Source organism: Pleurodeles waltl, chromosome 4_2 (assembly GCF_031143425.1).
Source record: "Pleurodeles waltl isolate 20211129_DDA chromosome 4_2, aPleWal1.hap1.20221129, whole genome shotgun sequence".
NCBI lineage: Eukaryota > Metazoa > Chordata > Amphibia > Caudata > Salamandridae > Pleurodeles > Pleurodeles waltl.
The window spans coordinates 819,085,974-819,104,237 of NC_090443.1; the positions used below are offsets into that span (position 1 = coordinate 819,085,974).

At 44.1% G+C, this 18,264-nt stretch overlaps 1 protein-coding gene across 8 annotated transcripts in view; it reads right to left on the minus strand.

Moving 5' to 3' along the window:
* RAVER2 (ribonucleoprotein, PTB binding 2) overlaps positions 1-18,264 on the minus strand; it is a 371,062-nt gene that overhangs the window by 310,847 nt on the left and 41,951 nt on the right. For all 8 annotated transcript variants that reach the window (XM_069232507.1, XM_069232511.1, XM_069232510.1 and 5 more), the window contains exon 3: positions 11,896-12,365. In XM_069232507.1, the coding sequence (XP_069088608.1) occupies positions 11,896-12,365 (470 nt within the window). The remainder of the gene's footprint in view (positions 1-11,895; positions 12,366-18,264) is intronic.

Sequence of the window (18,264 nt, forward strand, 5' to 3'; positions counted from 1 at the left end):
CTTAGCAGAATAATGTCTGATACAGAGATGAATGTGGTGGAACTCGACACCACACCTTACCTCCATCTTAAGATGAGGGAGCTAAGGTCTCTCTGTACTATCAAAAAAATAACCATTGGCTCCAGACCTACCAAAATTCAGCTCCAGGAGCTGTTGGCAGAGTTTGAAAAAGCCAACCCCTCTGATGATGACATCACAGAGGAAGAAATTAGTGACTTGGAGGGCAATTCCCCCCTTCCAGTCCTAAATAGGGAGACCAGGGCCTCTCAAGCCCTGTCTCCAAAAATGATAGTCAGAAATGTTGCTTCCCTCACAGGAGGGTCCAGCATTTCTGAAATCACTGAGGATGCTCTCAGTGAAGATGACCCCCTGTTAGCCAGGATCGTCAAAAGATTGGCTTTGGAAAAGCAGCTCCTAGCCATAGAAAGGGAAAGAAAAGAGATGGGCCTAGGTCCCATCGATGGTGGCAGCAACTTAAATAGGGTCAGAGATTCTCCTGACATCCTAAAAATCCCCAAAGGGATTGTAACCAAATATGAAGATGGTGATGACATCACCAAATGGTTCACAGCTTTTGAGAGGGCTTGTGTAACCAGAAAAGTAAACAGATCTCACTGGGGTGCTCTCCTTTGGGAAATGTTCACTGGAAAGTGTAGGGATAGACTCCTCACACTCTCTGGAAAAGATGCAGAATCTTATGACCTCATGAAGGGTACCCTGATTGAGGGCTTTGGATTCTCCACTGAGGAGTATAGAATTAGATTCAGGGGGGCTCAAAAATCCTCGAGCCAGACCTGGGTTGATTTTGTAGACTACTCAGTAAAAACACTAGATGGTTGGTTAACTGGAAATGAAGTGTGTGACTATGTTGGGCTTTATAATTTGTTTATGAAAGAACACATTTTAAGTAACTGCTTCAATGAAAAGTTGCATCAGTATCTGGTAGACCTAGGTCCAATTTCTCCCCAAGAATTGGGAAAGAAGGCAGACCACTGGGTCAAGACTAGGGTAACCAAAACTTCCACTGGGGGTGACCAAAAGAAAGGGGTTACAAAAACTCCCCAGGAGAAAGTGGGTGACACTAGAAACAAAGAAAAAGAGTCCTCTGTAGGCCCCCAAAAACCAGAACAGGTGGGTGGGCCCCAAGACACAACCCAAAACAAAGGTGGGTACCAGGGTAAGAACTGGGATGCCACTAAGGCATGGTGCCACAATTGTAAACAGTCTGGGCACCACACCAAGGACACTTCTTGTCCCAAAAACAAACCCCAGAACAAAATTCCTGGGGTAACCAGTGTAGCCATGGGAGATGACTCCTCAGATGAGGAGGTCTTCCTAGCCTTCAACTGGAAACAGGGCCCAACAGGTGAGTTGGAGATTCCAGAGGGAAGTAGACACTTCCACCACCTACTGGTGAATGGAATCCCAACCACTGCCCTGAGAGACACTTGTGCCAGTCACACTATTGTGCATGACAGGCTGGTGCTCTCAAACCAGTACATCCCAGGTGAGACTGCCAGGGTAAGAGTTAGCCTAGACAGGGTCACTAAGAGGCCTGTGGCTTTAGTGCCCATAGAAGTGGGTGGCACTCTTAGCTGGAGAAGGGTAGTAGTCAGTACAGACCTCCCCCTTGATTGTCTCCTTGGAAATGACTACCCAGAGGTTAGTCAGAGCCCAAGAGAGGAACTGGTCCAGTGCCAGTCCTCTCCCAAGGATTCTGGAAGTCCTGCCTCTGCAGTAAATGCAAGCAGGCCCCAGAAGAAGAAGAAAAGAAACCAGAGTAGGAAGGGTGGACAACCTTTAGCCAAGGTTACAGCAAGCCAAGGAGATTCTGCCCCAGTAGGGGAGAACTCCAAAAATGGCCCTGATAAAGTCCAACCTGACCCACAAGAAGTCCTGGCTAGTCAGGCAACTGTTACACCTGAGTGGGTGGCTCCTCAGCTAACAGAAGAAAGAGTGGAAGAAGGGTGTTTACTACAAGACGTGGTAACCCCCCACTCTAATACAGCAGACAGGCAACCTGAACCCAAAGAAGCCTGTAACTTAGCCCCTTCCCTTTTAGGTGAAGAGCTAAAGGTGTGGTTCTGGGCACTGACAGCTGTCAGTGGCCTCTGCTGGGTGTTAGCCTTTATGGCTGCACTATCCTTAGCATGGTGGTCTGACCCCATGCCAAATAGCAAGTTAGGCCCCCTGACCCTATTGGTCATGGTGGGGTTACTCCAGCTCTGGGTAACCTCTCTGGGTAAGCTAGGGGTAACCCTGGCCAAGATAAGGTTAGCAGAGGTGGATACCTCTAAGACCAAAATAGAAAGAATGGGTGGAGACATTGAAGAGGCAGACAAGAGGCAATTCAGACTAGGTCCTATCACTGTGGAAGTAGGTCAGTTCCCCAAAGGGAATGACCTGAACAGAAGGATGTAAGGCAGAGTAGGCCCTGCAACTAACCAGCCTATTTCTCCTACTCTTCCTCGCCTGACAGACTAGGAAGACTCTCCCAGCTTGGGCTGAGTCTCCTGGCCTGTGGGCTGGGGGGGGCTTGTGTAAAGAAATGGCTCCCTGTTGCAGTTACCCCCCACTTTTTGCCTGATACTGATGCTGACTTGACTGAGAAGTGTGCTGGGACCCTGCTAACCAGGCCCCAGCACCAGTGTTCCTTCACCTAAAATGTACCATTGTATCCACAATTGGCACACCCTGGCATTCAGATAAGTCCCTTGTAACTGGTACTTCTAGTACCAAGGGCCCTGATGCCAAGAAAGGTCTCTAAGGGCTGCAGCATGTCTTATGCCACCCTAGAGACCCCTCACTCAGCACAGACACACTGCTTACAAGCCTGTGTGTGCTAGTGAGAACAAAATGAGTAAGTCGACATGGCACTCCCCTCAGGGTGCCATGCCAGCCTCTCACTGCCTATGCAGTATAGGTAAGACACCCCTCTAGCAGGCCTTACAGCCCTAAGGCAGGGTGCACTATACCATAGGTGAGGGTACCAGTGCATGAGCACTGTGCCCCTACAGTGTCTAAACAAAACCTTAGACATTGTAAGTGCAGGGTAGCCATAAGAGTATATGGTCTGGGAGTCTGTTTTACACGAACTCCACAGCACCATAATGGCTACACTGAAAACTGGGAAGTTTGGTATCAAACTTCTCAGCACAATAAATGCACACTGATGCCAGTGTACATTTTATTGCAAAACACACCCCAGAGGGCACCTTAGAGGTGCCCCCTGAAACTTAACCGACTGTCTGTGTAGGCTGACTAGTTCCAGCAGCCTGCCACACCAGAGACATGTTGCTGGCCCCATGGGGAGAGTGCCTTTGTCACTCTGAGGCCAGTAACAAAGCCTGCACTGGGTGGAGATGCTAACACCTCCCCCAGGCAGGAGCTGTGACACCTGGCGGTGAGCCTCAAAGGCTCACCCCTTTGTCACAGCCCAGCAGGGCACTCCAGCTTAGTGGAGTTGCCCGCCCCCTCCGGCCACGGCCCCCACTTTTGGCGGCAAGGCTGGAGGGAACAAAGAAAGCAACAAGGAGGAGTCACTGGCCAGTCAGGACAGCCCCTAAGGTGTCCTGAGCTGAGGTGACTCGGACTTTTAGAAATCCTCCATCTTGCAGATGGAGGATTCCCCCAATAGGGTTAGGATTGTGACCCCCTCCCCTTGGGAGGAGGCACAAAGAGGGTGTACCCACCCTCAGGGCTAGTAGCCATTGGCTACTAACCCCCCAGACCTAAACACGCCCTTAAATTTAGTATTTAAGGGCTACCCTGAACCCTAGAAAATTAGATTCCTGCAACTACAAGAAGAAGGACTGCCTAGCTGAAAACCCCTGCAGAGGAAGACCAGAAGACGACAACTGCCTTGGCTCCAGAAACTCACCGGCCTGTCTCCTGCCTTCCAAAGATCCTGCTCCAGCGACGCCTTCCAAAGGGACCAGCGACCTCGACATCCTCTGAGGACTGCCCCTACTTCGAAAAGACAAGAAACTCCCGAGGACAGCGGACCTGCTCCAAGAAAAGCTGCAACTTTGTTTCCAGCAGCTTTAAAGAACCCTGCAAGCTCCCCGCAAGAAGCTTGAGACTTGCAACACTGCACCCGGCGACCCCGACTCGGCTGGTGGCGATCCAACACCTCAGGAGGGACCCCAGGACTACTCTAAGACTGTGAGTACAAAAACCTGTCCCCCCTGAGCCCCCACAGCGCCGCCTGCAGAGGGAATCCCGAGGCTTCCCCTGACCGCGACTCTTTGAATCCTAAGTCCCGACACCTGGGAGAGACCCTGCACCCGCAGCCCCCAGGACCTGAAGGACCGGACTTTCACTGGAGGAGTGACCCCCAGGAGTCCCTCTCCCTTGACCAAGTGGAGGTTTCCCCGAGGAATCCCCCCCTTGCCTGCCTGCAGCGCTGAAGAGATCCCTAGATCTCCCATTGACTTCCATTACAAACCCGACGCTTGTTTCTACACTGCACCCGGCCGCCCCCGCGCTGCTGAGGGTGAAATTTCTGTGTGGGCTTGTGTCCCCCCCGGTGCCCTACAAAACCCCCCTGGTCTGCCCTCCGAAGACGCGGGTACTTACCTGCAAGCAGACCGGAACCGGGGCACCCCCTTCTCTCCATTCTAGCCTATGTGTTTTGGGCACCACTTTGAACTCTGCACCTGAGCTGCTGGTGTGGTGACTTTGGGGTTGCTCTGAACCCCCAACGGTGGGCTACCTTGGACCAAGAACTAAGCCCTGTAAGTGTCTTACTTACCTGGTTAACCTAACAAATACTTACCTCCCCTAGGAACTGTGAAAATTGCACTAAGTGTCCACTTTTAAAACAGCTATTTGTGAATAACTTGAAAAGTATACATGCAGTTTTGATGATTTGAAGTTCCTAAAGTACTTACCTGCAATACCTTTCGAATGAGATATTACATGTAGAATTTGAACCTGTGGTTCTTAAAATAAACTAAGAAAAGATATTTTTCTATAACAAAACCTATTGGCTGGATTTGTCTCGGAGTGTGTGTACCTCATTTATTGTCTATGTGTATGTACAACAAATGCTTAACACTACTCCTTGGATAAGCCTATTGCTCGACCACACTACCACAAAATAGAGCATTAGTATTATCTCTTTTTGCCACTATCTTACCTCTAAGGGGAACCCTTGGACTCTGTGCATACTATTCCTTACTTTGAAATAGTGCATACAGAGCCAACTTCCTACAGCAGGTGAGCCTCCTGTTCTTGCTGCGGGCGGGATGGTGCATTGTTTATTAATCTGACATGGACTTGTGACATGGTCTCACTCTTCTGGGCAGAGGTGGTGGAGAAGAGTCACTGGAATGCCTCTCGGCATCACTCAAAAGTCAGCTGGGTACTACTGTGGAGCCCAAGATGGGGGAAAATACAGCTTGTTTCTACATTTAGCATTGGTATTGATACAAAGAATCATAGTGATGTGTGAGTGTATTATTGATCATTAATATTTTATCTCCCCAATTTTCTTGAAACAAATAACATTAATTGTGATATCTGACTGTTACAGTATAGGAGTAAATGTGCTAACAACCTATGACGGTACTGCAGGAGCATTGATGATATCCTGTGTGATTATCATCTGCGAGGGGACACTGTCACTGTGAGGTCTTTCATAATTGTTATCTTTTTGTATTATATGAAAAGTTTTAAATAAAGGTGCCTTACCCATAGTTAAGGGATGACACTCTGGTGACTCCCATTGGGCTTTGCCCAAAAATTATATAGCTCTTAGCTCTTGGATTGCCTATGCGTGCACAAGAATCAGAGGCCGCAATGCTGTGTTCCAGACCAAGACACCATATGTAAATGTGATGTGGGTCAAACAAGAACTTCTTCCTTAGGTACCTGCATCAGAGCTTAAAGCTAAAACTTTTTGAGAATACATTTAGTCTAGTGGCTATGAAAATGATGAAGAATTTCATCAGTGAGACACCATGAGAGAGATTGTGACTGACTTGGATTAAGCATTGGAAATCAGGAACGAACACCTGCACGCTGGTTGGAGCCTATTATACTCGTGTCATCATGCGTCTCAAATGGAGTGATTATACTAAAGAAAATATTTTCCAAACCAATCCGAAGCCGAGAAAGAGAATTCATGGAGTGAGCTTTAGGAAAATGAATCCACCAGAAACACTGCATTTCAAAAGATTGTATACAACATGTTGCTTCTTAACATGATTTAACCACTGTTAAACTGTTCAATTAAAAACAAAACTGGTAGAAAATGTATTGAAATCTAGTATAGAAATGGGGTATTCACCATTCCTACAAATTGGAGCCGAAGAACTGCAACATAGAATAGTATACAAACTATGCAGATTCAAATGAAAACTCTGGGTAATTTAATTATATCTGAAATCTTACACAGTGGACTAAGTGAAGACGCAAGGCTCATAATAAGCGATCATGCATACTAGACAGTGAATACTTCTTATCTTGCAATTGTCTTGCACAGAAAACCAACAATCATGCTACTGAAGCAGAATAATACCTTTTGGGAGAAACGGATGGTACAGCAATGGCCCTAGGAGCTACCACAGAAAAATCTCTGGCCTGGGCAGCTAAATGGGATCACATTACAGACCTTGCAGAACAAAAGCAAAAAACTGCTAAGAGAGGCAGAAAACAGAGGGTACATATATATGTATGAGAGAGCACGGGGGAGAGACTACCATTACTACAGGATTTTACTTCAAACTAAACAAGCTTGTGTGCTTTAACCCTTTTCTAAGTACAATCCGAAGAATTGCACCACTGTAGCCTTTTCACTTAGGTTGCATATTATGTTCTTTCTTAAGTGTTTCTACAGGCCTTCCCGAAGTAAAGGCGATTGTCTACACTTAAGAAGATATTATATGAAGAAGTGCTCCGGGACAACCGCATGTGGGTGGAACTATTCAAGTGCTTATGACTATCAATGGAGAGCCTGCCTGAGAAAGAAAGAAAGAGCGAGAGAGAGAGAGAGGGAAAGTGAGAGAGAGCAAGCGAAAGAGTGAAAAAAGTGAAAGTGTGGAAGAGCGAAAGAAGAACGCAAAAGAAAAAAGAAAAGAAAAAGCAAAAGAAAAAAGAAAGAGTGAAAGAAAGCAGTGGAACAAAACATAATGGTAGTCCAGTGAGGTGGCAGAAGGGTTAAGTGCAAAAAAGGGTAGCATCTGAAAATTAAAAGGTATAACAGAGGCAAGAGTAAACAGGAGTTGAAGTGCAAAAAAACATAAATCAGGCTAACATGTTAGAAAAGGGAAACTGTCAGCTGGAAGTGTGAGGATGGAGGAAGAAAGACAAAGTACGTACTAAGTGACTGGGGGAAAGATACACAGTTGGACCATACAAAGCACAAGACAAAATTATAGTGAGAGGGCTCATGAGAGCTACAAACAAGTGAAAGGAAAGCAGAATAATGCTAGGACGTAAAAAAACAGCACTGAGTAAGCTAATAAAAACCTAATATAGAAAAGGCAATGTGGCCATATAAGGATAATCCTCAAACATTACAGAAGCAGAGTGGGTAAAAATAGCCACTCCAGTCAAAATCTAGACTTTTCTGCAGTCTTTGACAGGGTGGGCCAGGCCACTTTTGGAAGTTTAATCCACAACCAGAAAAATGATACCAATATTATTTGAAGCAGATAGTATAACAGGTCAAGCTGGGTTAATTCCTACTGGAAAGCACCGTATCATACTATAGTGCTCTGTAAGCTGCAGTTCAAAGTCCTTATAATTTCTCTTTAAGCACCCTCGTATGAGCTAGTTAAAATCTACCTTGTATCAATATGTAATCATAGACAAGTGACACTCGTATCTTTATCAGGTTTTCCCAAGACAACCAAACTGTCTCAGATCGTGCACAACTGCCCAAAAAAGATGAATATTTTTGGTATCAAGGGTTCACCTTCCCTGATCTTTGTTTAATCTCCAAACATGTTTGGACTGATGATGACATGTGCAGAGAAAGTTTAAATAAGCTGGTGGTTTGGTCAGGAACTGCCTCTATCACATCACAGACTAAGTGTATTCTTCCAAGAACTAAGCACTTTTGTGAGGCACCACACTAAATGTCCCACTACAGCAACACCCGCTAAATCAGCCTATCTACAACTCTTTATGATCAGTCACAAAGGGCCCAATAAATAGCATTCTGTGCAATCTTCAAGCTGAGAACAAACAAACATGGTTCATCAGTTCACAAATATTTGCATTATATTTCAACAACCCATACTGCATTTAAATTCATATGTGATATGTATAAATGCCTTCATAAGCAATCCCAAAGCTACCTGGCCTCCAAACTCAAATAATAATTTTCCATTCAGGCTCTGTGCATTAGATGAAAGGCCTACCTAACTGTCCTTAAATATAATGAGTGCACACAGAGGTTACACTTTCTCGTTCAGGCACATATGCTTCAGAATGTACTCAACTTGGTATCAAGCTCTCACTCTTGCTCAAAATTGTGTGAAGTTTTTTTTTTTTTTTTTTTTTAGTTTTTTTTAAATGATGGCTGTCAGTCTTTCTTCCTTGGGATAGGAGTAGCCCCCAAATAAAATCGGCTCCTGAGAGGCTCTCAGAAGGCTGCAAACGACCACTTTGGACGCAGAGAAATTAGTACCCTTAAACAACGAATTCTTCAATATGGGAATCTCTTTGGGTTAAAGGATCCACAGATTATTGTGATGTGATTGTTCCGGAACGTGCTAATACTGCTTTCTGATCATGTGATTATTAGGAAAAAGGATGAAAGCAAACCAACATGATTGATATATTTGAATTTTAGTAAAGGCTGTGATGCTGCTGGAATTGAACAGTCTTGAAATAAGGGATCTCATAAGCTGGCTGAGTGACTGGTGAAAGGAATGGTCTTTTTGAAGTGTGTTTTAATTTACGACATGTGGCCAGTGCACAACCAAAAGTTCAGTCCTAGGTCTAGAACATGTCAATCCAATCAAGGCTTGGTATACGTACTAGCCCATGAAAGATGCAAGAGATTTGCACAAATAACAACAATCAACTTTTAAAGAGTGAACTGCGATGTGGCAAATATAATTCAACAAAACAAAGTACAAATATTATAGGACAGAAACAATGGGAGACTGCCTAACCTAGGAAGGAGAAGGACGGGTAGACACACAAAATCCTGCAATGAATTTAGGCCACTGTCAAACAGGCATAAAAATATGGATTCCCACACAATGCATTCACCTGTGAGCTCCTCTAGAGCATTTTATTTATTTCTAGAGACTTCATCTTAAGAAAATTAAAAACAGACTGGATAAAGTACGGAGAAGAGCCAGTGTAATGGCAACTACCTAAAACCACATGTACAGTAAGTGGAGGCTTTAGACTAGAAATCTGTTAAGACTTAAGTAGAAAAGAAGTGGGACATGAGGACATTCATTCTTAAAAGTAATTAAACTAAACACGGCAAGAATTCCCATGAGGAAAAGAACATGTAGAATTATAAATCACTTTAGGGGACAGGAGAAGAATGGAGGGGAAGGCAAACAACATTAAAACATGGATTTTGTTCATAGACATCAATATGTATAAAAATGTCCAAGTAGAGGTAGCCAAGACACAACAAGCATTGGCAAAGTCAATAGGATTTGCCTCTGCAAAATCTATTGGTTTTGTCTACCTAGTTTTTAGATATGTTTGCAGAGGAGCAATAGCTGCTTTGCAGCATGGCTTAAAATGAAAAAGGAAAGCACTATGATGCGGCCGGCATTGACCCAGTCATAGTATGTTTTTTCCTTTTAAGACATCTTGCACTGCAAGGCTTTGCAACATGTCTTCAAAGACAAAAAAGAGCTATTACTAGGTTAACACTGGCTGTATCCTAGTGCTTTATACTTTGACATTTTAAGCCAACATGTCTAAATATACATTGACAAAACCAAAAGATTTTGCAGAGGAGAAACCTATTGGCTTTGCCAATGCTTGTTGTTTTACTGACCATCATACCGGCCATTTGTGAGGCATCCAGAAAGAGTGTGAACTGAAGGTCATAGGTTTGAGAACTGGAGCCATTTACTATGGCAAATGTCCCTATTCAAAGCCCTTATTTGGAGCATGGCTGCACTACTTAGCATTGTCAGGCGAATCCCCATAAAAATCACTCTTCTTAATAAAAAAAAAAAAAAAAATCTGAATTTGCCAGGAAAGATGGTTTCTGCTGAAATAATCATGCCCTTACATTTTTCTTAACGCGTGCATGTTGAATGCTTGAACTCTGCAGTCATAAATAACGTACGTTAAATCTGGAGATACATTTGAAAGTACCTGTACCCTGAAACATCTGAAGAGATCAGGGCATACAGCAAAAATGAAATGACAGAGCAAATTCTGATATACGTGGCCTTAAGAAATTCTGAAGAAGCATGAACTGGGGAGCATGGTCCTTTGAGCAAATGCCTGGGCATCTTGAGAATGCACCTGGAAGGGACCAGATTTCTGACAGTCTTTGTGAATACAGTATAGGACCGCTGCGGGTAAAAATAGGCGGTAGACTGGCCTCTCCTAATTTACTCTAAAGAAAGCACTTGAGAACCTGGTTCTAAGTTCATGTCTACAAAGGATGACGCGCTTGTGAAATCGAAATAGAAGGCACACCTTAAGCTCAGCATTTATGTCTTTTGACAATGTGAAGTGAGGAGATTTAAAACGCACACATTTAAAATAAGCCCAATCAAATTTGGGCTATAGGCTTGAAGATTTTTCTCCTGCCGCCTACATATTTGTTCACTGCACACCCCTCCTATGCCCCATAGTTGACTCTGCATCCTTCCTCCTCTTGCTCTGTCCCTTTCTACTCACCTCCTCCAATGCCCCACGTGTACCACTCTGACTTTCCCCTAAAAGGTAACTCTCTTACTGGCTATGAGCATTACTGGCAGGGTGAGAAAAGATATAGAAACCACGAAGCCCACAATGCTCTCAGCAGGAGGTGAGAAGGAAGGCAGAACAGGGGTGGGGACAGTGTGAGAGGGTAATGTGAAGAGCTGCTATTTCTGGGCTCCCCAGGAGCTGCTTTCTTTGCGCGGGGCAGCCGTGCCGGCAACACTGCTTAAATCAGAGCAAGACAATATGTCTTGAAAAAGAACTAGATGGGCACGGGAGGAATGAAGCAAGAATGGAAAACTGTAGCATCAAGTCACCAGCGTCAACCACTTCTGTACGGGACTACTGTAGCACAGAGTTGTCAACAACATCCAACTATGCAACTTCCTGATGCTTTAACTCTTGAGGAGAATGGGATGTAATTGCTGAGAAGTGATAGACGGATTTAAAAATGCTGATTTAATTTTGCGCAGCTGTGCCATCTGTAAAAAAATCACTGAAGCCAAATAGCTCCGTGTGACCTATTTGGCTTTGTTAATGTTTTTAAAGGATAGCTTAAAGTCAATAAAGCAAAGCACTATGGTACTGCGAGTGCTGGACGTCATATCGCTTATTGTAGCAATGTTGGGGGAGTGAGATGAACGACAACAATGAAGCAGGAAGGGCTGGTAGGTATAGGGAAAATCAATTATTATCGATTATTTTAATCAATTCATCAAATAGTTTGTTCTCCTGTCAGTGGCCCACTACTGGTCATCAATTTGTGCAGCAGAGAAAGTAAACTTTTATACTGCCCTCCCTCTGCACACCTCCATTCCCTCCCCCCACGGAAAAGAAACTAGTTAAAGTCAAAAAGTCAATTACTGTCTTACAAGCTGATATTTTCATGTTAAAGATCTTAAATTACATTTAACAGAATCACAAGCTATAGTTAAATGGCTCCAATGGATCCAAAGTAATTTCTACAGAAAGCCAAAGGGTTTGGCAGGATTACCTTTTGAACAATCTAATCAATTAAAAAAAACATACCTGACAAAATACCGGTGGGTGTAAATTGGAAAAAATTTGAGTCAGCTCCTCCGAATCTCCATATTCCTTTGGAAGCTTATCTACGCAGAGGCACTTGGAATGAATAAGACATGGGGTTAACTGATTGATGTCCATCCACTGTGCAAACAGAGTAAAGCCTTGTAACTGTTTACCAATTAGTTCCTGCCTTGCCCTTGCTGCATAGTCTTTTTTCATGTATTCCACAAAACCATAGCCTTTGGAATGGCCAGTCACTTCATTGTAGACCAGAAAACATCGCTCAATGTTACCATAAGAACGAACTAGTTCTTCAAACTCCTGCAGCGTGAAAGAGGGAGGCAGATTAGTAACACACAACAAAGCATCTGTTGGCTGGAGCTGGACTGAAATCTCCTTGTCACGCAGCAAAGATCCATGAAACTTCTGAATAGCATCCTGTGCTTGCTCCCCATCCAACAAAGTTACAAAAGCTGTAAAGGGCAAGAAGGCAAACATTTTTTGGAGTGAGCAGATTTTGAAAACCCACCAAACAGCAGTTTACAAGTAGTGTTGATTAACCAATGTGCAAATCAATATAACTTTCACATAATGGTCCTACACAGATCAATTTTGGTTTGATATCTTCATGTCGCAGTGAAGATGCATTCAAAACAATTTGAAAAGCCTTACATGTTCATTTGTCTACAAAAAAGTGGAAGACCAAAATCAATACTTTCATTGCAAAAGAACAGTGCAATCACAGAACAAATGACATGGCCTTCAACATGGTATATTTTTCATTCCTGAGTTCCTGTAGGTCACCAATTAAATGGAAGAGCAGTCTAGGCTAGAAGAAAAACCAAAAAAAAACCAACAAAAAAAAACATTGTCTGCCCCCTAGAAAGGTGAAAGAAATTCTGAATTGGATTAGTGCCACTGAAGTCTTTCTCTGAATTTCCTGACAATCATTTTGTAAGTCCCCTCTCCAATCCTATGTTTTACTGGAAGGCGCCAGACTGTTTAAAATCATTCAGGTCTCAGAGCTGAACAGAGGTGGCTGGCTAGGGACTAACATTTGAAGCAATCTACACATTAGAAAGACCACAGAACATTAGGTGTCACTATTAGGCCACATGTATATAAATCATCATTTGGGGGATCAGAACAAGGGAACAGTGAGCAAATAAATTAACAATGATTTTCTGTTTTACTTAGCTGTGTATATTATAAAACATAAATGATCATTCTCCATAAATGAACACTGCACCCAGTGAGCAAGGCAATACTGTGTCAGCAACAACAGCTGTCAGAGCCCCAAGAAAAATAAAGGTAAGTAGGAGCAAGGGACGCTGCAAGCAGATGGTATGTCAAAAGTCTAAAAAGAATTCTGTATTACTCCCAGGAATAGAGCTCTAGTAAATGGGAAACACGCGATCATTTAAAGAGGGGGGACGGTTACAATCACAAGAGCTGTAGGTGGAAGCAGCTGAATGTGAGGCTACAAAGTGTGCAAATAAACTACATCTCACTCACACACCCCCATATGGAATGGGAGTGTGAACTGGAAGTGGGAATTGAAAAGATTTACATAAGCAGGTCAATAAAAGCAAGCAACCAACCCCATGGGAGTTCCTCAAAACTATGTGATTTCACACACCAAACACACCAGCTACCACAAATGCCAACAGATCCTAAACTGTCCACATAGGAGTTTACATACCCAATGGTAACTGCCAAAGAGCCATAAGCTTCAATTGCAGAAAACAAAGTGAGATAGGTGGAATGTTTGAATGAATACAAGTTACTGGTAATTACTCTGGGCTGCAGCCCAGGTCATTCTTTCTTGCCCACTGTGCCACGCCAGGTATAATTCCAACCACACTCCCTGACGGCCTCATTCAACTCAGGCTTGGACCTTTTTCAATAGAACAGTCCAACCCTAGCAACCAGGCCAAGTCTCCTCTGCATGGGAAACAGCCTACCCCAGACCAATTTTAGCCTACATGGGTCTTGTCAGTGAAACGCGGGTTGATTCCTACAGCACAGTGAGCACAAGAACCACACTACACAGGACCGACACCTAAAACCTCTGGGAAATATCAACAGTTTTTTATAAATATTTATAAAATGTATCTGACATCAACATCGTTGACAACAACCTTAGTTGTAATATTTCCCTTGTGGCTGAGTAGAGGTTACTGACGTGTTCTATAGAGATCCTGGGGCTGGGGAATGATCTTCAACTTCTGTTATAAAGTAAACTGCTTTCAGTATAATGGGCCTGTGGACTGCCACTCAGAGGCGAGAGCACCAGACTCTACTTGCAATAGAGATCTACAGAGATTTCTGTTTCCATAGTAGGCTAAATAAATTCTGGTCTCAGAAACAGTCCCAGATTGTAGAGGCTTCTAGGTTAAAAGCTGCAACCACATTGTTGGGGTGATGTTGTGGGATGGGTTATAGCACAGCAATACAGACACTGCAACTGCGTCAGATGCTTTCTTTGCTTCTCGCCCACTGTCCACAGTTGTTCAGGGCTCCGACGCATGGTTATTCTCTGGCATCCTGCAAGTGTGTGTGCGACGTATGCTTTGGACTCTTGCAGTTTTTGTAGGGAGGGTCATGCTTGCTCAAGGGCTTCCACATACACTTATCACCCAAAGCAAGATGGCAGTGCTCATCAATTCAACAAGCTAAGTACAAGTTCATAATGGCACCCGCACTTCGGTATTACTGTTCCACCCTTTCCTGTTTTTCTTTTCAGAGATATGATGCACCACCAGCAGGGCCAATTCTGACCATAACAGACTTCTGATACTCCTGCAGTGAGCAAACAATAGAACTACAATCTTCAACAGGAGGCTACAAGTGGCAGCGCTAGTTGATGTAGCATTCAGAGATAGCTAAATACTTGAAAACTAACGAGGCGACAGCAACTGATGCCAAAATTGATTGGGAAGCATTTAATGTCATTATGCAGGAGCACTGCTTAAGAACAACTTGTGGAATCTGTAAGACATCAGAGGCAGACCTAACCAAGACAAGGGACAAATTAGCTAGCTTGGCGTGGGTAATTCCAAGGACAGCAGAATCTAAAGCAGAAATAATCATGGGTAGACAGAAGCAAGCCCAACTAACACATATCCTCAAATGTCACAAATATAGGAAATACATGGTCACCACACACAAAGAGGCAGACAAAACGGAGAGATTGTTTTCCTAGTTAATCCAGCCAGACTCCAGGGGAAACCTAAACACTGAACTGAGGAATGACACAGGCCAAACTTAATATGCAAAAGCTGAAATCAATAAAATATTTTTAAATTATTGCGAAGGTCTTTACGATGTGTCGGGAACGGTACTGTAAAGGGAGTTGAGGGACTACCTGAAAAATGTGCACCTACAGTGTTTACCCCTGGAACATACAGAGGAGATGGAGCCTCCCCCAACTGTCCAGGAGATATGCAAGTCTTTATCAACAGCGCAGCGAATGGAAAAACTCCAGCCTTTGGAATTTTAGAAAGCATACAGAGATGCCGTGGCATTGAGACAGTTAGCAATATATGAGGTGGCATGCTAAAATGGGAAACTAAAAAACACAGACAGTGAAGACCCATTAGTCCTCCTTCCTAAAACAGATCATGGCTCCCTGGACAAGGTGACGTACAGACCACTTTCCATGCTAAATATTGATTCCGAAATCCTCGTTAGTGTATGGACAACTAGGCAGCTGAAAGTGTTAGAGGAGCTCATACAGCCAGACCTATATCGGCCACTGCCAGGTTAAAGAGTTCACCCAACGTCAGGCACTTATTTCAAATAATGGAGCCCACTCCATGAAACCGATAGTTTTGTCAATAAATCTTGGAGAAAAAAAGAAAAAAGCGTCCGACACGGTTAGTTGGGAGATCTTAGACAAGATCCTATGGACAGTTGGGGATTAGGACTTGAATGAGACAATGGATTTAATTGCTCTACTCATATCCCATAGTCAGTATGAAGACAGGAAAGACTATATCTGAAGCCTTCAATGTCCTTCAAAGTCTGGCATGGATGCCCCATTTCTCCCTTATCACTGGCATTAATCATGTATCCACTTGTGTGCAAATTCAGAAAAAACGGTCAGCCCCAGGGTATCGTGGTCATAGGCGGGCTGCATACTATCTCTTTAAGAGGACGACATTCTGATCTATCTTAAAGAAGCTAACAATAGGCTGGAGAACACCATACATAAACTGAGTTTGGCAAGTAACCTGGACTTCAGGTCAACTGGGGAAAGGCATGTATGCCCCCAATTAGCCCAGCTAACCAGAAGGTGCAACTCGTAGGTGGAAATGTGGGATTACGATGGGAACTGCACATATTTAAGTATCTATGTCTACAAATATCACATAAAGCAATACATGATTGAGGGAAACATCAGAAATGCAATTAGATCCCTGAGAGTGTGTGTTGCCTTCTGGACTAGATTGACAATTTCCACTATGGGAAGGGTGACGCTCTGTGTTGCACTAGCTGTGTCATTTCATTAATATTCCATTCCTACTTCCCAACGAAATTTTCAGGGAACTGGACTCGCTGCTGACAATACTGATATGGACCAACATTAGGCAAAGAGTGGTCTTGAAGACCCTAACAAAATGGAATTCAGAGGTCCCCAAGTTAGGACCATACAAAGGAGCAAATATCCATCCCATCATGCACATGCAAGTATCATGCACTGTCTGGCGCTACACACAATCCATACAGGCCAAGGGTGAGTTCAGTACACAGCTACAGAACTTTACATGAGTTAGTACGCCCCTCTCCGGTTACTTAATTCCTGTTTCTTAGGCTGAAGCATCCATCTGTACAAGGAGAGGCTGACTACAATCAGGTGCTCTCTTTACAAGTACACTGCATTGTGCCTCTTCAGCTGCTCAAATGCCCTCCGACACTCCTCAGTCCAGATTACCTTCTTAGGCTGCTTCCTGGACGTCAACACAGTCAATGGAGCAGCCACAAAGTTCCTGTAATACCCAGTGAGTCTTACAAAGGCTTTTACCTCAGTCCAGGTAGAGGGAACCTTTCACTCCATCACAGATTGTATTGTGGTATCCAACGGGAGAACTTGCCCTTTTCTAACTAGTTAGTGGACTTGTCATTGGGTGCCCATATAGAAATTCAAAAGGACTGCACTCTACCTCCGTCTGAGAAATCTTTCGGTAGGCAAACAAAAGGAATGGCAGGAGAGGACCCCACTTCCTCATTGGGTTATCTGGAAGAGTTTCCATAATGCTCAAGTGTCCAGTGGAATCCCTCCTCAGAACTACTGGTTTATGGGTGGTATGCCTTGGAGAAGTACTAGGTCACACCAGCTTGCACCCACAACTCATATATGAGAAGATAAAATGATTTGCCTAGTCAAATATCACCAGGACAGTGCTCACCACCTTAACCTCTACAGTCTTTCTCCTCAGAATAATCAATTCCAGGTACCTGGTGGCAAGATACACTGCAACTAAAAAAATACTTGTCGGACTGAGGTGGTTGGGGCGGCGGGGGGCCTACATGAACCTACAATTTCTCTTATCCCCTGTTCAAAACAGAACAACCACAACTGGTAGATGCTCGAACAGTGTTTTAGTCCTCCCTCCAACTTGCCGCTCACTTGGACAGCAGGACAGGTTCTACCGAAACTCTTGGTGCATCCCTAGCCAGTAAACGAGAACCTATGCTGTTTTTTTCCTAATGCCCAAATGCCCTGCTAAATGCATTTCAAGTGCCAGAGACAACAACATGCTCCTATGCACTGACAGAACTACAAACCGTTTGCTAGAACCGGGCTCAGAATTCACTTGTTCTTCATACAGTTGGCCATCCTTTAAGCCAACCTAGTGTTCCCTTGCAAAGCCCCACAAGTGTGTGGCACCCCTCTTGTCCCCACTCCCCCCATTCCAACCTACTGCCACCCCTCAAAAAAAAAAGACCTCCACAGCCAGTAACACCCCAGAGTCCACCCTTTCCTGCAAACAACCTTGTTCTTGTTCTGGCTCCTGCAAATCGAAAAGGGCCCCAGTCTCTTTATGAAACTGAAACACAGCCAACACAGATGAAGCTATCTAAGTCATATAGGTGTCTGGCCCTTGCACCAAGCCACAGGATATTAAATCACTCCCCAAAAAACAATCAGCATCTTGCTTCTCTCCCATCTCTACATTTACCAAGTCTGCCTCGCCATTGATTTCTACCTTAACTTGGGCAAGCAGGTACCTGGTACTTGATGCCTTCACCATTGACTACCAAAATAGGTATCCTGGATACTGGGGAGAACCTCGGGTTTCTGATACTTCCTCTCAGCCATAGTCCTGAATGTTCCAGTATCCTGCAGGGCAGGCACCTACTTCTCAC